The sequence below is a fragment of the Pecten maximus genome, chromosome 11 (genome assembly GCF_902652985.1).
Source record: "Pecten maximus chromosome 11, xPecMax1.1, whole genome shotgun sequence".
In the NCBI taxonomy this organism is placed as follows: Eukaryota; Metazoa; Mollusca; class Bivalvia; order Pectinida; family Pectinidae; genus Pecten; species Pecten maximus.
Genome location: NC_047025.1, coordinates 12,434,681 through 12,459,018, shown reverse-complemented (window position 1 = coordinate 12,459,018; position 24,338 = coordinate 12,434,681). Strand labels below are relative to the sequence as shown.

Here is a 24,338-nt window from a genome sequence, read left to right as displayed (position 1 = left end):
GATTGCATCTTGTACCTAAAAATATAATTCTAGGGAATGTAGGATAGTATAGGAGCAGACGACCCGACTCTACAACTTCCGGTACATTTTCAACATCAATATTCCGTTGTTTATATCTATTCGTCTATCAAATGGCTTGGAAACACGTACCAATGGTTTAAACTTTCAATTTGCATTCTTATTTAAAACTAAGTGAAGAAAGTAGAAAAGAAAAACCCAAATAACACTCAAATGAAATCAGGATAATACAGTCGATAAACGATGTGCTTGACCATATAGTATTTAGCATATTTAGCTGGATGACATTCCCGGGCATCGAACACCTTAGAATCGAGTCTTATCTCGCTGTCATTTCTCTATGAACTTGCATCATTTTAAAGTGTTGTTTCTCTTATGAAGGTGATGATATATAAGGTATTTAAGTAATATGTTTAATTCAGCTCGTGTTTCCGTTCACAGAACGGTCCAACATTTATGTCGACAGCCTATATCCCGAACTGGACATGTCCCCGACCCCGGAGAGTTCGTTAGGGCGCGTCCATGGATATGGACATCTCTGAAGACGGTGACTCAAGACACGCGCGCACTTAGATGTCCAGGAACTGTAGTACATGGTAATGTTGGCACATCTGACGTTTTGTTCTTGTTACGGTTTTGGTGTGTGTGCCACTGACGGTGATTGTGAGGGGAGGAGAGAGAGAGGTGTGTTTGTGTGTGTAAATATATGAAATACTTGTCAATACTTAGCCCGAAATTTCTCTGGCGTTGACATGTACACTAGACTTTGTGTCAGGGCCAGAAAAAACTCGGGCTAGTCAATACTGTATTGTAGGGTTCATCGTATATATATAACATTAATAGGTCATTGAATCCGCTGACAATACATATGTAATCGCAGACTCAAAAATTGTAATGGTATTGGTAATTAGTTTTAGTGGAATAAGAGCAGTTATGCTAGTTCTGTTGGTGCCACCCTTGTTCTTATATTGAGAGCCTGGCATTAAAAGGACATTACCAAGATTTGCATGACCAGTGTCATTGAAGAAGCAGGCCAGTAGATGCTTCTCCTTCTGGGACACATGGTCTAGCTTATTTACCAGGCTATTTTCAATAGTAGTCTGGACATCATAATTCAACGCAACGAGAAAATTTTGACAGGCGCCTGGTTACAGTCAGCACAATAATAATAATAAATCGGCTGACCAGCAAACTCTTATATCATAGGAGTAGGTAATTGACCTACATATAGCTATTTCTGACATAGGTTTAATATATCGCCAGCTTTCCCGGGAAATAAAATTGGCAATAGTAGCCAATTTGCTAAGTACTACAAGTCATGTTAATTATTATCAATTATGTATTTTAACACTTCTATATGTAACTTAGGAGTGATTTATTTTCAATATCATGTCAATTTTGATTAAATTTCCTCTTTACCTAATTCATATTTCTTGTAAATTCTCAGTGAATTTAGAAAGAGTCCAATATAAACAACACAATTTCATTTTCAGAAAGGACACGTCCAGTCTTGGTGAGCCTGCAACTGCACCCATCAGATTCCTTCAGCAAAAACCCATTAACATGTCGGAGAAGTATACCTTTGTTTGGATCTGATCACTGTGATGTGAACAATGTACAGATGAATCGCTATCAGAATCACATCATTTCCAGACGTTTCAGTGTGCAGACACAACAAAGGCAGAAACAAAACCAAAATTCCACAGACGAAAGTAAAAAAGCACAAGAACAAAAAGGTGTTGAGAAACCTGTTGAAGAAGGAAAGGACATTGAGAAACCCACAGAACAACTCTCTTTGGTGCAGAGATTTAAGAAAACTTATAAGGAACATGGAAAGGTTCTCATTGGCGTGCATCTGCTAACATCATGTGTCTGGTTTGGAAGTTTCTACGGGATTGTAGATAGGTAAATATCTATATGACATCTATATGACATATAAGGCAAAACCAAAAATATGTTTGTTTCCTATTCCTGTTATAAAAGATGTTTTTAAAAAATCTATTTTACAGAGGATATAGGAAATCTTCAAAATTTGTTACAGCAGTACTTTGTATTAGTAGTCAATAAGTGTAGGATATATAGTGTACTTTATACCAACCAGAGGAATATAGATAAGACTTCTTTAATTTGACAAAACATATATATTGATCAAAAACTTCATATCTAGTAGATTGTAGAACTTACGGTTAAAACACTGGTTATAACACATTTTACATATATCAAAGTGCTTATAACCTAAAACATGGAGGGTTTGCAAGCTAGGAATGTGACTTTTATCATTGAACCCATACACTTAATTATTTGAAATGTATTGATAAAATCCAAATGAACAGAGTCTGAACTGTCCAGGCCATGATTTGAACAATAGTTTAAAAAAATGTATTAATTTTCATTCAATTCTGAATTTTTACAAAATTTTAAGCAATTTATTCTGAATTTTCAGTGGAGTGGACATTGTGGCAATTCTAGAGAATTTGGGCTTCAGTGAAACAATTACAAATCCGTTTAAGTCATCAAGTGTTGGAAATGTGGCACTCGCATACCTGATGTACAAGTTAGCTACTCCGGCTAGGTACACAGTAACCATTGGTGGCACAAATATGGCCATCAAGTACATGAGGAAGACTGCAAAAATTCCTCCTTTGAAGCAAGAAGATAAATTAAGGAGCCTCTTTAAGGAAGGAGTCAAGGATGCTAAAGATCAGGGCACGATGAAGTTCAAACAAAGCAGGGCAAACGCAAGGGCGAAAAGAAGGACTGCCAATGTGCAGAGGACTAGAAAAATGAAAGCTGCAGGAAGGAGGTTTATTTCAAACATTAAATCAAGAAGAGACAGGTTTCTGCTTAAATTTAGATCATCTCGACTTAACAGGAAAAATTCAAAAAGAAAAAACGGAAACAGTGCTAAGAAATGAATACAATTTAGCTAACATAAGAGAGTGTAATTATTTAAGCAGAAGATGTCGCATACAGATTTAAGAAATGCAGCATATTTCCTTGAATGCGAGGCTGAATTAATGCAAGTGTTGTGATATATTTTTTCCGACTGCTTTCAAGTGGGGCCGTTTTAGTTATTTTCCGTCAGGAATTGGTCAACATTTTTTTTCATCTGATGTCAACAGCAGGTGTGAGAACAATAACTGGTATTTGTTTGTACATTGGTGATTTGATGAATGATTTTTAACATATATACATGTATATAGCAGTAATTGTTGGAAATGGATTCATAGTGTCTCTTTGATTTTCTCATTTTCATTTGCATGCTTTTAATATGATAAGTTGAAAAATCTAAAATGTGAATACTGTAATTACTGTTTAAGTTTTCCTTATGAAAGCTATTAAAGATGTCGATTCAAAATCATCAAACTTTGCCAACATGTATTCAATACAAGTCAAGCTGCATGCATGCTTGAAATACCCATCAAAATTTGCACCTGAAAAATTGTGTTAATTACCCCACAATGTTCAAATTAAGTGACCATGTTATGACTGTATGTGTAACCTTTTGGGTACTAATGACATATGAAATAAAATTTTACCCCTAGCCCTCGTGTTTCAAAAGTTTTGGTAGAAATATTGCCCATCAATCAATTACCTGGAACACTGTATATCTGTTACAGACATATTTAGGTTTCTTTAACGTGTCAAAAGGGTTATAATACATGAACTGCATTGCTTAAAGCTAGCAGATACCATTCATAGGAATGACATTCCATTAATGACAATTGATAAACTTGAAGAGCAACAAGCAATTGCAACTTATCTGTGATGTATTTCCATAATACAGTGATCACAGTCCATGTAGATACTCTAAAAAATATATATGAACCGTGGGTCGAAAATTTGTGTCAAGACCCTGTGATGGTGATAATGATGAAATAGGAGAGATAAGAAAGTGTTGTATATATGTATATTCAAAATTTATATATGTAAAGTTATATGTATATATAATAATATACACACATACACAGTAAGTTATAATGGCTTTCAAGGGGACCATGAAAAATGCTTCCTTTTTTCTGGGGTATTGTTTTTCTCAATTCATAGATCTATACCATGATACAGTTCAGGTCTATTCAGAACTACAAAAATGTTGTTGTTCTGGTCTTTCTTATTTCTATTGAAATGATGGCACACTTGCACATATATGACCAGGTAATAGGCAAAGAGATACAGAATCGAGTCAATTCTGTCCAATTACAATACAACACCATAGTGTTGTAATATAACACAACAGCATAGCTGAAATTGACATGGATCTTCAAATTTCAAAGACAACTCGTACACATTTAACACCTTTGTGTGCACATGCTTGTGTATGTGTACACTTACATACTTGCCCTTGTCATTTGTCTGATGAAGTTGACTGTGTACATACCATACTAGTCATGGAAAAGTCATGTATAAACATTATTGCATTTTTTGCCAGGGAAATATAGAAATTTATCAAACTGATAAAACATGCATTTTCACTGCAGCGATGAGCAGTGAAAATATACGATTTTGCTGTGAAAATACATTTTTGTTTTGTTTTTGACCAATTAGAGCGAAACTTTACACAGTACAGTGAAACCTGATTTTTCTGACCATTGACTTTAGATAAACTCTTGGAGGGTGGTAATTTGTGTAAAAAACATTTTATTGTATAAAAATATATAAAGAGTTTATTTTAATAATTTTCATTTGAACATAATATAATTGCTTTTTGTCAGAGATGAAGCAACTTTACTCAAATAAGAGTTACCTTTCCCAGTTTTATAATTACAACATGTTAATAATACAAGGATAACGATCACAATTTTAAGCCATCTTGAAGAGATTGTACATGAACAGTAAAAAAGTAAAGTAATTTTGAGGACAAGTTTTAAATTGATAATGATTAATTATATAATGCATATACAAGTGGTTTTCTAACCTGCCTTAGAAACCACTTGTGTATGTAATGATGAAGTGTATTAAGAGACAACTTTGACAAAATCTTGTTTTCGTGTTAACTGAACCTGAAAAGACCAATTTCAATGCAGAACCACAGAAACAGGAGGGTGTTTAAGTTAGATTGGACTGTGATTCTTCAGGTTCCTTGTGTTTTTACAAGTGTTTTAATGTAGTGCTGAAGTGTTGAATAATTTAATTTTACCATGACAGTCAATACAAGCATGTGTGATACCGGTAATTTATTCTGATCAAATTGGAATTATGCTTTATAGAAAAGAGTTTTTTTTCATAGACTCTAGTATGCAGTGTGTTATGAAAAATTCATCTTTGCTTAGTTAAATAACGTAATTTATATTCATTATCAACCGTTAGTTTTAGAAATTCAGTTATGCTTGTTAACATTTTATGGCAGATGATGAAACCAAAAGCTACACTTTTCATTGAAAGAAAAAATCACCTCAAAAATGATTTTCTACAAAAACTGTATCATTTACATGTATATAAGTAACTTACAGATTTTGAATTTAATATACATGTTGTTGGTTCTGCAAAGACATCTAGAGAATCTATGAAGAGTTCATTTGAAGTTAAACATTAAAGTAGCAAAACTTCATAATCTACTAAATACTTTGTTGTTTTTAGCTCTACTGCTGAAAAGTTGAGCTTTAATCATGGCACATTGTCTATGCATTCGTCTGTCCATCTGTTTTAAACTGTCTTGTTATCACTACTCCTCCTGAAGGGATAATGGTAAACACAGAGGATTGAGTAGGCTTGGTCTGTAATCGATCCTGAACAGTAGGAACTTCATATGAAATTGACACCATGTCTTTTTAGCTCGTCTCTTCGAAGAAGAGTGAGAGCTTATGTCGTCACTCCGGCGTCGGTGTTGGTTTTTAAAATGTTAAATTTTTGGTGCAAGTGTTGAAAGGCATAGTAATTTATGGTAATATGGTCCATGTGGGGGTTAAACTATACCCTGCCGGAGTTAAACTAAAAGATTTTTGGAAAAAAAAACAGTTTTTTGAAAATTTTTGGCGTCAAGTTTTTGGTGCAAGTGTTGAAAGAATATTTCTGCGTTTAGCTTTTGGTGCAAGTGTTGAAAGGTATTAATACATCACTTTATAATTGTACTAGGGTGCTGATATTTCGCAATAGAGTCCCTATGGAGTAAGACAATCCCTTCCTGGAGTAAAACTTTAAAAAAAAAATTGATTTTTTCTTTTTAAATCTGTGTTTTTTTGTTTTTGCTTTTAAATCTTTGGACTTTGTGTTAAGTTTATGTTGTGAGTGTTGAAAGCCATAGTAATACATGGTATTAGGTTCCCTGTGGGGGTTAAACTATCCCTTGTCGGAGTTAAACTGAAAGATTTTTTTGGGGAAAAAACACATTTTAAAAATTTGTGTGCAAATGTTGAAAGCTATTAACACGTCACTTTATGATGTACTAGGGTGCTGATATTTGGTAAAAGAGTCCCTATGGAATTACACTATCCCTTCTTGGGGTGAAACTGAAAATAAAACAATGTGGAAATGCTCACAATAGACAATTTATACTGGTCCACATTTTTCAAGGGAGACAACTCTCATTAGGATAATATTTTGTCAAAAAATTGAAGAAATATGTCCAAAAGCAATTACATTTGTATTTAATATATTCATTTAACAACAGCATAGCTTGTCTCCCGAATGTTTATGAATAAATAATTTATATATATATATAAAATGGTATGGTTTTGAAAATTGCATGAATTCACAAAACAATCTGATCAGGTAAACAATATAAATATAATTAATGCAATTTGCGAAACCATTCCAATCAATATATTTTGATTATTTATTGTCAAACATTTGCGAGACAAGCTATGCTGTTCTCCAACAACTCTTGTATATTTTATCACTTCTTCTCCTGAATAGATAGTAATATCATGATAGGACTATCCCTTATAAGTTGAGTATAGGAACTGAAGTTTTAACCTTTGAACCTACCGTATGCCAATTTTCAAGATGGCCGTCATAGCCACCATTTTGAAATTTTGGAATTGATAGAAAGTTAATTGTATGAAGACGAGGTGTATTCAGACAGGACATCTATTGATGTGTTGTGTATGGTCTTAACTGAAATTCAGACCCAAGAATGATCCATAGATGGTTCTGACCTAGTGTTAGCTTTTGGATTGGTTGGGAATCCAAGAAAGATGGTTGCAAACTTGAAAAAATATATCTCAAAAACATCTGGCTCCAGTTCAAAGAGTTTGATATATTTTCACTCGCATTACCCAATATGTTTTCGAATTGATCAAAAATGGCTAATAGCTGCCATTTTGAGGGGGAAAAAATCTAAACTTCATCTGCTCAAGCTCCATCACCGGGGTTTGATGATTGAAATGGTACTGAGACTTTCCTGAGAAGGTGTAAATATTTTTTGTCATGGGTAGCTATGACATCCATTTTGAAACATAATTGTGCAATTATCTGTTTCTGAAACAAAATGTAAATCTTGGTAGTAAGGTTAAGATGGCAGTTACCAGACATATTGAGTAAGTGTTTTTGTCAGGTCTGTTAGAAATCCAAGATGTTCACTATGGCCACCATTTTGAAGAACCTCAATATTTTTTTTCTCTCACAAATTTGACCTCTGTGACCATGAATACAGTTCAAGTAATTTCTTTATGTGGTGTCATCCTAGTATTTTACAAACCAAAAAATCTTCCTCTATGACCTTTGAATATAGATCAAGGTAATTTGTTTTTGCAAACTTTGGTGCGTGTCATTAGAAGAACCTACCAGCCAAATATCATAATTATAAGCCTTTTTGGAAGCTGTTTGAATGTTTTAACAAATTTGACCCTTGGGACCTTGAGAAGGGGTCATGGCCATTTCTTTTCACATCCTTTATTGGACTCCGTACCAAGAACCTACCAGCCAAATATCATGATTCTAGGCATTTTGTTTTTTGAGTAGAAGCTGTTTGAATGTTTTAACAAATTTGACCCCTGTGACCTTGAGAAGGGGTCATGGCCATTTCTTTTCACATCCTTTATAGGGCTCTATCCCAGGAACCAAAGAGTCAGATATCATGACTCTATGCTTTTGGTTTGTAAGAAACAGTCGTTTGAATAGTTCAACAAATTTACCGCCTGTGATCATAAATAGCGCTCAATGTCGTTTCTTTTTGGACGCATTGCGGGGTTCCTTCACAGGGCTCTACCAGCTAAATACCATGCTTCTAGGCCTTTCGGTTTGTTAGCAAAACTCCTTTTAACTTTTTAGCAAATTTGAAACTTTTTGGTTTGTGACAAGAAGTCATTTAAATGTTGACCCTTGTGACATTGAATATTGGTGAAAGTAATTTCTTTTTGGAAACGTTGCTGGCCTCATCCTAGGAACCTTTCAACCAAATATCATGATTATATTAAGTGTATTAGATTGTGGGAAGAAGACGTTTAAATGTCAACAAATTCGACCCCTGTGACCTTTGCTATAGGTCAAGATAATTTCTCTACGCATTTTTCGGACCTCGTCTAAGGAACCTATCACCCACCAAATGACCCCGTGCCCTTCGCTATGGGTTAATGTAATTTCCCCTGGCAATCTTTGTCAGACCTCGTCCAAGGAACCTATCGCCTAAATATTATGACTTTGAAACTCTTGGTAATGAAAAAATGGAAAACTTCACGTCAGACGGACGACGGATGCCGCACGACGTATACTCTGATAACGCTCGGAATTCTGACTATCGACGGAGTCAGATAGTCAGAACAAATGAAATATATTCCTTCGCCAATTACATCATCATCACCGGGTGATACCGGAAGTTACGAATCCGACGGGGAGTATATACAAATCCGACGGGGAGTATCTACCCGAAGGGCGTAAGGACATGGCTGGGTATGTTTTATGGGGATCCATGGCATTTTACCATACTATTCGAAATATGATGATACCCACGGAATTCTACGCTATCTCCTTTATACATATCAGTAATTAGTTAATCTCATAAACTTGCCGTGTTTGATTGATGCTCAATATTATCCGGCTGCCTTACCGTCAAACGACGAATTTGTTATGATTTTTGTCAAAAATACCCAATAATCGCGATCAAAATGCGATGGACAGAGTTTTGGCATTAAACATTGACTGCAATAAACTATTAGTAATCAACAATTTGTTTGAATTACAGCTATACAGTACCTTAATTGGCTAATTATAATGACACGAAAAATTCCGACGGGGAAAATCTCTCTCCAATATCTGAATCCGACGGGGAATATCAGTACACAAAGTCGCGACTTAAGCATTGAGCTTCTTCCATTTGGAAGTTATAGGCTGATGAATGCCAACTGGACAAAGGCAAATTTAATGAAGTGCGCTAGTGCTTCATGCTGCCTTTGTCCAGTTGGCATTCATCAGCCCATAACTTCCAAATGAAAGCAGTTCAATGCTTATACTTACATTTGACAACGATTTTTAAAGACTATATCCAGGAATTTTGCTGCTACGATGAATGAACAAATTATTACTGTCAAAGACGGAACCACCTTTTCAACAGCCATCTTTCGTTATCGCCGACGTGACAATTATGACGTCACTATAGTAATGACGTTATGGACTCGTAACCTTCAAGTGAGCTTGGTAAAGTTATATAGTAGGGCTGCAGTGTAAATGTAAATATATACATGTACAAGTATGTCAAGCATCGTACAGTGTGTGTATTGCGCTACACGTTATCAAAATGTAATAAGTCTAACTGAAAACTGTATGGGTCCAGTTGCGTTCGATCTTATGAAGCTCAATTCCACTTATGATAGTGTCCAGAATTAGCGAAACTGCTAACAAACTAAAAAAACAAAACAAAAACAAAAAAACTATATACAACAATTTGATGAATAAAGCTCCAAGGAGCATGCGCATCTAACAGAAAATGTTTCTAACCTCTCCGTATAAGCCAAGTGAAATCATTTAAATCTGCAATTGTGCCCGTCAATTACTCTATACGTTAGATGCATTACATATTGTTGCGCTGTTCTACTCCCAGGAGCTGCTGTCTCTCTCGGACGCTTAAATGTCGTATCATAGATTGCAAAACAATTCACTGTTTGAGATTCTATGATTCAATCCTGTATGTAACGTATTACTGATATGTTGTATGTACACGTGAAAATGTCCAATTGACAAATATCATATAAATGATAACAGGAATTGTACACCTCTCAGAAGCCAGAATTTTCCTGTATTAAACTTGTTTTCTCGTATCTATTTTTGGAAATCGGATGTCATGCCATAGCAGAAAATGGCGAAAAATCATATGTCAATGTGCTCGTTTTCGAACTATTGTTGATCAAATATGGAATATCAATTTATGTAACCCCTCACCAATGAATTTTGAAGTAGAGACTTTAATAACGTCAACACTTATTTCGTTTAATTTTCAGGATAATGCCAACACGTAACACGTTGTGGCTTCACGCGCCCCCAAAAAAGGGGTTAAATCCAATTTCGTTAACTCCAAAACATAAACGTTTTATTAATCCTACAAAAATAAGAATGAACGTTAACGGGCAAGAAGTCACTGGATCAAATGTAAAACACCAGAATCTTTCGATAACTGGGTAAATCTAGGATAATCTGGAAAAAAATGAAATCAAGTGTCATATTGATTACAAGTATTTGATATCTGAATGAAAATCAAATGAAAGCCTGTGAACTGATAGTCCCCGTCGGATTCAGATATTGGAGAGAGATTTTCCCCGTCGGAATTTTTTCGTGTCATTATAATTAGCCGATTAAGGTACTTTATAGCTGTAATCCAAACAAATTGTTGATTACTAATAGTTTATTGTAGTCAATGTTTAATGCCAAAACTCTGTCCATCGTGTTTTGATCGCGATTATTGGGTATTTTTGACAAAAATCATAACAAATTCGTCGTTTGACAGTAGGGCAGCCGGATAATATTGAGCATCAATCAAACACGGCAAGGTTATGAGATTAACGAATTACTGATATGTATAAAGGAGATAGCGTAGAATTCCGTGGGTATCATCATATTTCCGATAGTATATTAAAATGCCATGTATCACTGTTAAAAAACCCCAGCCATGTCCTTACGCCCTTCGGGTAGATACTCCCCGTCGGATTTGTATATACTCCCCGTCGGATTCGTAACTTCCGGTATCACCCGGTGATCATTGACAAAATGTAACCATTCACATATAAATTCACAGTATGCTAGACCACGCCCCGAGGTGGATATCTTACGTATATCTGTCAATTATAAAATAAGGTAGGTTTATTACCAGTACAGGATCCGCTATACCGGAATGAAATATTTACAATTTAAATAATGATTAAATAAAGACAATGACGTGGTATTGCACACGTCCCCTCTTCATAATCCAATTAATACAACAGATTATAATGTCCAATAATTAAACGTCATTCTGTAATGCTTCATTTCCAATTACAGGGACTTGGCACGGATTCCCAACCTCAATACATATTTGTATTATTTATATATATATGGACTGTTGGTTAGGAATTCGTGTCAAGTCCCTGTGTTTCCAATTAGTGTCGTTTGCAAATAAATTGCAGCCCTATTTAACGTTTTTAATCGTCAACTTTTGAACAAATACAATTAAACAAAACGTTCATCAGAATGCCGAACAACGTTCTGAAAGTGTTAAACAGTGGTATGCGGTCGTTGTGAATTAATTATCTACCTACAATAATTGAAAAATTAAATTAGGCTTCGAAAAAAAAGTTTGAAAGCAAAACGTTTCTTCAAAATTTTTAAAACGACTCTTATTAGTTCGTGCATAAGCTTGTATATATCTGATATATAAGTCTCTGGTTTGTGTTGATGATAACGTACACGTGTAAGATCATATTGGATTTTGTCTTAATCCTTCCATCGATTTAGTTGGGAATTAACTTTAAAGACAGGGGTAATTAAACTGGGCTATAAATATGACTTTTGTTTGGTGTGTTCTAGTCTTCTTTCGTTGTTGAACATCAAATCCTTTCTAATTTACAGTATCGTCAGATGCGAGTTTCTGCTTCCAGTTTTTATGGTTTTAAAGTACACATACAGTGACATAGGCATCAATCAGTGCATATGGATAAATACAAGCTGCGGGTAGAATTCTCAAGGCCTAATATGGAGAATGTAGAGAACTCTTAGAATCATATTTATGTTTTAGTATATAATTTTCTAAAATATGTAACTTTCTTATATATTAGATATAAGATCTATATGTTCATGGGATAATCGAGTTTCTGTATGATATACTGCCTTGTTTATTTTGATCAGTGACGTATATTATATATACGCGTCCATGCTTATAAATATAAAAAAAAATCTTTGGTGAAGTACAGTGTATCAAAAATTAGCGTATAACATATATAAATAGCCAATTCACCTAAAACGTATAAAAATACAGTCCTCAACAAACTCTCTGGTACCTGAGGGTAAAAAGTGAAATCCATGGGAAAAACCCGTAAAATGCAACAATTTCACTTTCAAAATTCATGTTCGATATAAAAAAAGAAATAGTGCCACCTGCAATAACATTTTCTCTGTAAATTTCGGTCTGACCACCTCAAAAACGGGGAGTGTTTTGTTATAAGGGAAGTAACTCTTAGAGTATATCGATAAAAACATTGGAACTCTTCAATTGGTTGCAACATAAAGGACACCGGCCGGCGTAAGAATAACAGGTAGATTAATGTATAATGTAAATCCGTCATCATCCAAAATGAAATAGGATCAAGGAAGGCAATTTCATCGCTATACTTCATTTGTACATGTATTGGTACATTTTCAAATACATATTTTCAGATATTAATGAAACATGGCCGATAAAGAACCTGATTTCGCAGATGATTCTGTAACGGATTTCGATCCGGACGCACAGCAGTTTGAAGGAGGAGACGGTGATCATGATGCTACAGCAACAAACCAAGACGAGTCGGCCGTGGAGGATCCGGTATGTAAGTCAGGAAGGTGTCAAGATGCTTTAAAGGCATTCGATTTGTGTTAAAATGACTCCGGAATGTAATCGCAAATCCATTTTCGATAGTTTAAAATTGGGGATCAATAACTAGTCTAGTGTGTATACGTAGTTGTGCAGCCAAAACGTAATTTGGCCTAATTCAGACAATTGTCAACTAGCAGCAGGTCCACATATATTTTAACCTAACCCCAGCGTCTTCCTCTTTTGATATACAATTTTAGTATACAAACAATGAAACATGTAAAATCAAATGTAATGGACACAGGAAGTGTTTGAACATTTGAAATAAATTGATATGGAAAAAATAATCCAACGACTCTGCATATTACACAAAATCATAGAAAAATCAGCTCGCCTAATGACATATTAAACACAAAAATCAAGCTCACCTAACAACAAAATTTTTGTGAAATTAAAAAATTAAAAATATGATTTTGTCGTTTTCTTTATTTCATAACAAAAATCTTATTAACTTAATTAATGTATACTTAGATTTATGCACACACAAAGACATGTGCAATAATTATAATAAAGTCTAAACTTAAATCTAGGTGAAATTACAAGTTTGTTATTTGGTGCCGAGTGGATTTCAAATAGTGCGAGGCTTGTACTATTGTCACCAGGCACAATGCTTAGTGGCTCTAAAAATTCTATCCCAGTCCCTGAAAATGATATAATTTCAATGGCCAAGTACGTATACACCGCCCAAAAACAATGAGATTTTAATTCATCTGTTGCTTTTGTTACGTTACAGTTTCAATTACAGTCCAAATAATTTTGACTATCGATAATCTGAATCATCTGGACTTGGTTTTAGTGTTCCCACAATAACTGACAAAACTATTACAAAGAGCCCTTGTCTCCAAATTAGTGTCTTGATATGTATAGGCTTGACAGGGTGATTTAAAACGGAATTCTCGGCAAACAAAATGTTGGAATCAAAGGAGATGGTATGATATATTCTTTAGAATTGATATATACTGCCATCCTGCGTATGCTATAAGTGCCTTTAGTGGCCCTAAGAAAAAGCTTAGGCTGGTATTATACACAAGTTGGTGGTTTCCCCCACCTGATATAGTAAACAATTATTCAACGTTTCTGATTTATATTTTAGGAGTTGGAGGCTATCAAGGCCCGTGTGAAAGAGATGGAAGAGGAAGCAGAGAAATTGAAAGAAATGCAGAATGAAGTGGAAAAACAAATGAACATCACCTCCCCAACAACAGCCACCACTGCTGGTATACATCACCAACAAATGAGATAATGTTTACAAATACCGTATTTGACCTAATAAGGGTGCCTGCCCTAATAAGGGTGCCCCTACCCTTTTTCAAGGAAATAAATCTTTGACTGAGTGTCAAAATGGTGTTCAAAAGTAATAATTCATAATATGTATTTTATTTCGGAGGAAGCATTGGTATTCTATTAAAACTTGTGAGATTTGGAAAGGATAAATACTTGTTCCTTTTACTTTATATTTGATGTCAGCTTTCATTTAGTTTTCCAGATTCCTATTAATCACAAAAACAAAGATTAATTTAAAAGTCCAAATAGTATAATAGTAAGCTGTAGGTTGAAGGAATGACTAGAGGAATGAGAATTAAATATGTATTGCCAAGTTTAGATTTTGTAAGTACACTATTAGTTCAATAACAGAGTACAAATTTACATTTTAATGTTAAATGCTATTGATTTTTTTCCCCACAGCTGGATTCCCTACAGTTGAAGAAAAACTTGAAGCTGATAACAGATCGGTTTATGTTGGAAATGTAAGTTACAAAAAGAAACCCGTTGTGGAATCCATTGGAGTATTGTCGTTACATTTGCCGTCCTAGACAGCTTCTGGCATACATGTGACGCACTGTACAGTCTTTTGTTTTGGTTTTAATATTAGTATCTTCACTATTTCGCTTCTGATATGAGTTGAAGTTTATGCCAGTGCTTGTAGCAGAAAGTTGTATTCAAACTTGTGAGATGGTTCAGGAGATGATGTTTTACACATGTTAGACTAAAGAGCTACACGGTAGCTATGATTTCAACACTTTGCTGATCTTGAACCAATCTTCATTTCTCTCACTGTCATCAATGTCTATCTTATAAAGTATATATTTTTTCAAAGAATTCCACAAAGTTTTTATAAATAGTAAGCAATTATTTGTAAAATTGAAATTAGTTCAAGGCATTAAGATAAACATTTGCTATTTTTGAAAGTTTGTTTTATGAATAGAATACTATGAATGGCAACTAAACTTCTAAGTATTGTCGTCACATTTTCCATCCTGGACAGCTTCTGGCGTACATGTGACGTACTGTACAGTCTTTAGCGGCATGGAAATCCTGGTCCATCTTTTATTTTGGTTTCAATATTAGTATTATCATCATTTTGATTCTGATATGAGTGGAAGGTTATGCCAGTGCTTGTAGCAGAAAGTTGTATTCAAACTTGTGAGATGGTTCAGGAGATGATGTTTTACACATGTTAGACTAAAGAGTTACACAGTAGCTATGATTTCAACACTTTGCTGATCTTGAACCAATCTTCATTTCTCTCATTGGTTAAAAGAATTCAACGAAGTTTTAAAAAGACAAAAAACACTGATTTGTAAAATTGAAATAAGTTCAAGGCATTCAGATAAAAATTTGTTATTTTTGAAAGTTTGTTACATTAATAGAATACTATGAATAGGAACTAAAAAAATCATATACAACTGTATGCTTGGGTTTCACACTGGCTAATTTTGTAAATGGGGGGGGGGGGGGGGGGGGGGTCCTTTTTGTATAGTTCAGATGAAATTCTTGAAAATAATTGGGGTCCTGTCTTAATTTCAAAAGCTATAGGGATGCTTTTATATTATAAAGGAATAGCCCTAGTTTATGTCTACTCGGAGTATAGGAAATTGATTTATTTGTAATTGTATTACCTGCATAGCTTCAGTTTGGATGTTGGATTTAAAATCTATTTACATACAAGCTAACCGACAATGTACAACTATCTAATGGACAGTATGGTTCAGGACATGATGTTTACACATGTTAGACTAAAGAGCTGTGATATGGCTATGATTTAAACTTTCACTGATCTTGAACCATAATTCAGATTTGTTAAGATATGTATCTTTATGTATAAAATATCAATAGAAATCTATGACTATAATCACTGATTTATGACGCTGATATATATAATAGCCTTGTTATTGAAAATAAGCATGTTGTGATTGTAAGTGATGAACTGAATACTCTTGAGTGAGGTCTTTTGCTGACTGGTCCTGAAGTAACTCAAGTTGGTGTAGTCTACAATTGGTTGAACCGCTGTATGGATCTGTTTACAATTATGTTGAAATTGTATATACTTCTCTGGTCTTCTTCTGTACTTACAGTAGCTCATTTGTCACAAGACTCATTAAAAAAAAAAGATTTTGTGACTTTGTTTGGTTTGAGAAATGATGTTTCCACATGTTAGACTAAAGAGTTTCATTCAATGATTTTAACCTGAGCTGATCTTGAACCAAAACAAGGCTTAAATTTAGGGAGTACAATGAGTTTTATTATGAACTATTGAATTCATACTAGAGTTTGTATTATGAAGAAGAAAATATTGATAAATGCCACTATAAACTGGTATTTGAAACACAGAAACATTTGATAGACAGACTTTAGAATAGTACATATATTACAGACATGATGGATAAGCTATAAATACTTCACACATTGGTATTCAAGAGATGATGTTCATTACATGTTAGACTAAGGAGCTACACGCTGTAGTGATGATTTCAACTTGCAGCTGATCTTGAATACAATGCATTATTAAGTATATTTTTATAGAGAAAAGAATTTTATATTTTAACACAACCTAAAAGTCTCTGATTAAGAGTTGTGTGTTGCATATAATATGAATATAACATAAGGAGTACAAAACCCAAATCTTCATGATCTTAAATACTAAAAATTGAATGTGTTTACTGTTTAGCTATATATAGGAGTGCAACTGTTTTAATCAATATGTGTCAGTTGTTGAATTGTATATATTATTGGGTCCAAGGAAAACTTTTGAATATCGAATATAGTCCCCACTCCCCAACAAATGTTTTGAAATAGCTGTAATGTAAGACATGAGTTTTGGTAGGGAATATGATAATGGTGTGCATCTCTGGTGCGCTAAACAGGTATTCTTCATAGCTTTTTCATCATTTTAGGTAGATTATGGAGCTACAGCTGAAGAACTGGAACAGCACTTCCATGGTTGTGGATCCGTGAACAGAGTGACAATTTTATGCGATAAATTTACAGGACATCCTAAAGGGTAAGACACCCAGCCCTTAACCTGACCCCACCCCTTAACCTGACCTCTACCCCCTAACCTGACCCCTACCCCCTAACCTGACCCCCAGCCCCTAACCTGACCCTCGCCCCCTAACCTGACCCCCACCCCCTAGTCTGACCCCCACCTTGTAACCTGACTCCAACACAACTGATATTTTTCTGTCGAGTGTTACTTGTTTACATGTTAATTAGAAAATGAAGTCCTTTTGTTAAGCAACCTGGCTTGTATGTAATTTCATTAACGTTCTAGCAAGCGGTAAATTCAATTCTATAATCACACAATTTTCTGTAAATTATTGCTTCATTAAGTAAGTGCCTTTGTTTATTTTACAGCTTTGCATATGTAGAATTTGCTGATAAAGACTCTGTAGCCACAGCACAAGCGCTGGACGATTCACTGTTTAGGGGAAGACAAATTAAGGTAAACATACTTGTGATTCAGGGCACATTTCTAGCTTTGTGGATAGTTATAATTTGTGGCAGTCTGTAAGACATTGTGAGGATCAGTGTTATGTTGAAAATTGTTGATCAAAACTTTGCTATGGTGGCCATATCTGAACTTAAAGTTTCCTGCATGTTCGTTGATGGGTACATACACTGGAGGGAGATATTGATGTTCTTGTTTATAAGTGAAAATGTTGCATTGGCAAATTGCCATCTTGAACTTGTTGAAATTTTAAACACAAGCTGTCGTTTTGTAGGTGACTGTAAAAAGAACAAACCGACCTGGCATTAGTTCAACAAACCGACCTCCTCGTGGCCGAGGGTATCGGAGAGGTAGTGGCGGGTTCCGAGGGTCTCCATATGGAGGTTACTCACCACGACCAAGGGGCAGATTCACGTATGTATATACATTGGAAATGCTAGTCATATATATAATCTGCTATTGGTTAGATCTACAGAGTCTTCACTGTTATCTCTTCTTTCACACTACTAGCATGTATATGCCATGTTGAAGCTTTCTTTCTGCATTTTCTTCAAATGAAAACCGAAGTCTCTGCATGATATAAATGTCTGCGGTAGCTTCTTGAAGCGAAGGCTATGCAGTGAAAATAACGTTAACACATTGGCAGCTATATATGGTCACAGGTCAAATGTTTTTGAATACAAATTTAAATAGCTCTTACAAAACCATTTGGTCAGGAAAAATGTCAACTGTTCTGTAGATTGTTGAGTTCAACTGGAGGGCTTTTCAAGTCTGCTGAAAGTATATATATTGGGAATGGATGTACTGACAAGCTACTACCCCTTTAAATTAAGGCTGTCACGGGTACAAATGCTTTGCCCCGGGTACTCGGTCTTTACAACCCGACTCGTACCCGGTGTCCTGTTGGCTGTAGACTTGTAAGTTGTAGCCCTGTACGGGCATTTAGAATAGAATAGGAGAAGCCTTTGATATTATGAACATGGATTTGTTTGTGTTAAATGAATACTTTGAATAGTTCTTACTTCTTAGTAGAACATTACTGATGAAGTCATGATATGTACTCTGATGAAAAGACATTGTATTGAGTCGCACTTCAATCAAGGAAGTCATGTTGTTTGGTTGACATACGCGCAGTTTGTTATGCGCATGACTGGAAACACAGCTCTACCGTAATAACTCAGGTGTGTCAAGGCTACTGTGTATTTTGAACTATATGTGTACTTCTGTGAACCATAGTAGTTAGTACTATGTTAGTACAAAGTTTCGGGGTTCAGGTACACAATTTCAAACCCGGGTCGGGATCAAAACTGACCCAAGAGGGGTCACCCGGGTACTCGTTACAGCCCTACTTTAAATTTTATTTGTATGCACATGTGGAGTTTTTGTGAAGAATACAGTCTGAGAATGTGATGACTTAAAGTAATCTTATTCTTTTTGTATAAAGACTCAAGTGGTTGCCCTATTCTCTTTCTCTACACAGACCAATGGTCCTCCTCTTTAGGTACAAAGCACGGCCCTTGCTGTCCTATTGGCGATGCTTGTTTTATGCATTGTTATTTTACAGTGTATGATCACATTCTATTTCAGAAACAAGATAGACTCCTATGAAATGAATTATTGTCATCTAGAAACTTAACAGGATCTTCAAACTTAGCATTCATTAAAACAGATTTTTTTTTAAATCTCAAAAATTAAGTTTTGTCAGAAAGGTAATTGAAATGACACTTCTTTGTCCTTTCAGTGTTTTATATAGCAGTGATGATTATATTTTTCGAATTGATAACTTCACAAAAAGCACTGAAAAGAGGAAAATGTTTTGTTTGATGTGCCAATTTGAAACACCTTGATTAACTGAATGGGAGATTTTACACAAGGGGGTGGGGGAGTGTTCAAAGACATGGATAATAGATTACTGTATTGTAGTGATAGGAGTGTTGACATTGTGATATTGCATGTTCAAGATTGATGACCGGAATAGTTTTGATCAATGCTTATCTATCTTGTTCTTACTTTCAATTTCATTTTATGTTTCAGTCGGTACAGACGGGCCTCATACTTTTCTCCTTACTGATGCAAGTTTAGCCATTAAGATTACTGACAACAAGGAAAAGAAAGGCTTAATATTTGGATATGAAATTTTGTAAAGATATATATCTTGAGAAAGAAATTTTTGGAGATAATTGAGCAATATTAATGAAATAATCAATATCTGATGAAAAATATTAAATAAATAAGTTATCACTCTCAAGTATTTAAAAAAGATCCAAGTAAGTTAACTATTCGGGATACCACATAAAATGATGTTCAAGATAAATTAAAAAAGAAATTTAGTCTTAAAACAGTTAATGTCTTGATTCTTATTCATTCTTAGTTCTTTAACTATGAAGAAACAAAATAGAATCTCTGGACCAATTGATTTGGTCTTCGGTATGCAAATGTGTGTGAAAGAAATCAGAAAGTTTCAAAAAGGGAAAAAGAGTTAATTTATCATATTATAGGAGTAAACAAATAAAACCAGCACATTAAATTCAATGAAACCACTATCTTAAAATACCATTTCATCATGATTTTAGAACTACTAACTTCAAAAATGTTTTACCAATTTTTATGATATAAGGGTATGTAGTAACATTTTATGTAAATTTGATATTCCAAATTTATTTTAGTTATTTTATTGATAAACCGTTCTATTTTAATGTGGTAAAGCTTTGCAGATTCTGTGAACTAATGCAGGATTTAGCTTTTTTTCAGGTTGCAGAGTCCTGATGCTTTCGGGCGTCTGTGAAGGTCCTCAATATATGTTCTGTTTAAGGCCATTTCTATGGCAGACCTATTTTCATCTGAAATCCTACTGGAAAAAAGAAAAAAAAAATTTAAAAAAAAAGAGAAAGAAAAAAAAAAGAAAATCAAAGGCAGTAGAAAAGCGTAGTTGTAAAAAAAAGATAATAAAAAAGAAAATAAAAAATGGCAAAAAGGAATTAAGAGCAAAAAAGTTCATGAATTGAAAAAAATGTAAGGGAAATTGAAAAGAAACATGAAAAGAAAGAAAGGAAACTATACAAGTTATGTGAAAAAAATGTACGCAGTGGAATTGTTAATAAAATATTACAGAATATGTTATGTGTTGTGTTATTTTGAACCCATGGTCATATGACCATTCAACAGTCTGCCTGTCGTCCGTTCTATCAGTCCTTGTTTAAGAAAAATTTAGATATATAAAATTGTAACAGCCGTGACTCACGACCGTGTATTATTGGCACGAGCGTGGGTTATTGGAAAATAATACATGGTTTTAAACCAATCAAAACTGGCGTTACATACATAGCAAACATGGTAGAATAAATATTATATTGCTATTTCTCGTTGGATATTTCATCTTCCAAGATGGCGGCGACCATGTTTAAGTGTGCGAGTCACCGAGTGGTGTGCGAGTGTCGAGTTTGAGAAGGATTTATGACACATACATGCATATGTTTGTGTCATAGTGTTTGAGAAAACTGAAAAAACTTGTTTGTTTTGGGTTATATTCTTCCGGTATACTCGATTTACATATAACAGAATGCGATCTACTTACAGCGCTGCGCGCTGAAGTGTGTACGGTCAAAGTGTAACACAAGTACCGACAGGTATTGGTACTACATTACTGTGTATCGACAGTACTCTAACAAAGTCGATCGCGCTGAGTAAGCGTTGATTTGATTGGTCGAACTGAATGCACACACCTTTCTCAGCACTCGTGTGCACATGAGTAAACTTGCGAGAATGGCGGGTTATGAAAATGTTCTTCGAGTGAAATATTCAGTGACAAGTTTATAAATGAAGGTCCATATATGAATTTATCCTGCAACTGCCACCGCATTGTCGGAATACACCCATCGTATATATATTTTTGCTGTATATACGGCAGTGACGGAAAACAGCTGTATTTTGGAATCTTAGCACGTGCGTCAGTTCGACTGACCTACTTCAAAGTGAAACTACGTTTAAAAGACGAACATATTTCTGTGATATTTGACACCGTTTCACATAAAAATGATTATTTTTGATGATTATTTTCATGACTGTTGGAGGATAAATAGAATACATAGTCAGTGTTTTAAAATATAAGCTGTATTTCTGGCTCGGGACAGAAAGACAAAAGTGGCGATTTCTTTACCCTCGCCAAAATACAGCTTATATTTTAAGACACTGACCATGTATTCTTTATGTATATACTATACATACATATATGGAACGTCATCACCATCGTGCCAAGCCCCTGTGCACCGGAACCCAGTTTTGTCTGATGTTTGACCCTTCCAAATTACATGTAAACTGAATCGCTATCGTGACCCAGATAGTTAAGCTTGTACACGAGGTGTGAAAGGAAGTGCAAATGCTATCTACCCTATACAATGGACTTTCCCACTCTCAAATCAGTGTATTGGGAAAATATATCCCTGAACTGAAGGGTCGACCTGGTCAGCTGGTGACAAAGTTCGAAGGGCTGGTTAGCTTGACGATCATCAATCAATACGTGCGTAATTTTCAAAATACACTGACTGTGTTGTCCATATTGAAAGAACATCTGCATAATAAACATTTAAATGTATAAAAATTAGATATATTGTAAATTAAGCTGGTTAAACATTGCAAGTTGCAGTTATACACATGTAGTTGTGAGCTTATACATGTAATGCAAATCACCTTGGTTACTTACATGTCTGACAAAAAAACAGGGAAACTATAGGTCTAGACGGTGTACACGACGGTACGCATATAACGTACTACTTCAAACATGTAAAATTCCAAGGGCCGTGTTTACACCAGAGGGAAAAGTGAAGATAAAAAAACGAGAAAAAACTGTTTATAATCTACATTCAGAAGGACTCTCATATTCAGCCATCAGTGATAAGACCGGTTTGTCTAATCAGGATGTCGCAAAATTATGAAGATTTTTTATGCGACTAAGTCTTTAGCGCCCATCGTCAAACGGAAACCACTGAAAAGTAAAAAGGTGACTCAAGATGTTATGGAATTCATCGAATTCAAAAAGAAATGTAAGCCAAGTATTTAAGATGCTCTGGATTTCCCTGCTTCGTTCATGTCTGGATTTTTCCGACAGTGTGGATATGTATAATCACGGAAGGTATCATATAAGTTGTTCATAACAACATGGCATATATATGTGTGTAACAACCCATGTATTCAACGAGTACCAGATCTTTATTAAATGCTTAAAACTTAACGTAAAAGTTGTCGTTGTTTTGCATAGTCATGTAATTATATATAATCGCACACGTGTGTATACACAGCCACGGTCCTGGTACAGTACATACTCCGTGTTCGCCCCGCCCCTTTTGGCACAGAACCAATCAGGAAGGTCGATACATTGTTTCAAGCTTATCGGTTGGCGATTCAATACAATCAACAGTTGCTGTACTACTATTGAAAAAGTACCGTACACACTTCAGCGCGCAGCGCTGTAAAAGGCTTCTCTTCCGAGAAGAGTGCAAATCGAGTGGGGCTTCGGAAATGATTGTTCCATTTTGATAATGACAACGAGATTAGAACCACAGACTGGCTGACATACAACCATCTTGGATTTTGACAGTTGATTCTAGTTTGTAGGTTTCCATTTGTCCGCTGTAGTTGTAAATGTTTGACTTTGGATATCTCAAGATAGGAGTCTTAACAGACTAATTTTGATATTTTGAAGGTAAAATGTCTAAGGAGAAACGCCTTTGGATATCATCAGTATAATAAAGACTAATTTTGATATTTTGTCTGTAAAATGTCCTAAGGAGAAACTACAAATGTACAGAACAGATCAAACTTTGGTAGAACCACGAAGATCAATCTGAATCTCCTGTAATGCTCCGTTGTTTTTCTGAAATACTGGATAGTTTCGCGTGATATGTAAAGCTTATAAAAAAGTTATTACATGTAAAACTGAATCGCCATGCTGGAGGGTATTCTGCTACTGGTGTGACGAAGTATTTCGATCTGTTCTGTATCTTTGTCTATTACCTTCAAGTTCCAGAAGATCCAGATCCAGAGGTATGTTATTTGGCATGCGGTTACTTTGAGTGAAATTAAAAAAAAAAGACTTCCGACATAAAGAAATCCGAAATAGATATTACTAAATCACAACAAAAAACGTGTTTATCAACATAAAACAGGCAGGATATCGGCGATCCGGAGGTTGGTAACCAACTTAAGGAATCATTCTAAATATAAATTCAATTCAATAAACCAAGACCCTCTGGTCACCATGATAAGATACGACGATTGACAACATAAGGATTGGGTCTGGTATGTTACGGTGGAATAAGGCGCTAGTATTGAGTTGGATATGTTGCTGTGGAATAAGGCGCTAGGCTGTTTAAATAGGACCGGGGTTTTGGACCCACTGTTATATTGCTAAATTCTATAAAACACCTAAGGACATTGTCGGAAGCTATATATATGAATAAAGCAACTAGCTTTGTTCAAAGCAATGTAACTAGATCGTACTTGGCATATCGTAAATCTTTATTAGCTCACCATCAGATGAACAGATGGTGGGCTATTCAAATCGCCCTGCGTCCGTGGTTTGTCGTCAGTCCGTCCGTCCGTAAACATTGTTATCGCTCTTTCTCA

General features: G+C 35.0%; 2 protein-coding genes across 2 annotated transcripts; both read left to right on the top strand.

Moving 5' to 3' along the window:
* Nucleotides 1-290: 290 nt before the first annotated feature.
* On the top strand, nt 291-5,573 carry LOC117337789 (protein FAM210A-like). The gene is made up of 3 exons (XM_033898904.1): nt 291-614; nt 1,512-1,923; nt 2,462-5,573. The coding sequence occupies exons 1-3, from the start codon at nt 428-430 to the stop codon at nt 2,931-2,933; spliced, it is 1,071 nt and encodes a 356-aa protein (XP_033754795.1). The 5' UTR covers nt 291-427; the 3' UTR covers nt 2,934-5,573.
* A 7,016-nt stretch (nt 5,574-12,589) lies between these two features.
* On the top strand, nt 12,590-20,618 carry LOC117337788 (polyadenylate-binding protein 2-B-like). Its single transcript, XM_033898903.1, has 8 exons — nt 12,590-12,671; nt 12,793-12,940; nt 14,082-14,205; nt 14,675-14,736; nt 17,164-17,270; nt 17,624-17,711; nt 17,992-18,131; nt 19,752-20,618. The coding sequence occupies exons 2-8, from the start codon at nt 12,806-12,808 to the stop codon at nt 19,786-19,788; spliced, it is 693 nt and encodes a 230-aa protein (XP_033754794.1). The 5' UTR covers nt 12,590-12,671; nt 12,793-12,805; the 3' UTR covers nt 19,789-20,618.
* Nucleotides 20,619-24,338: the final 3,720 nt, after the last annotated feature.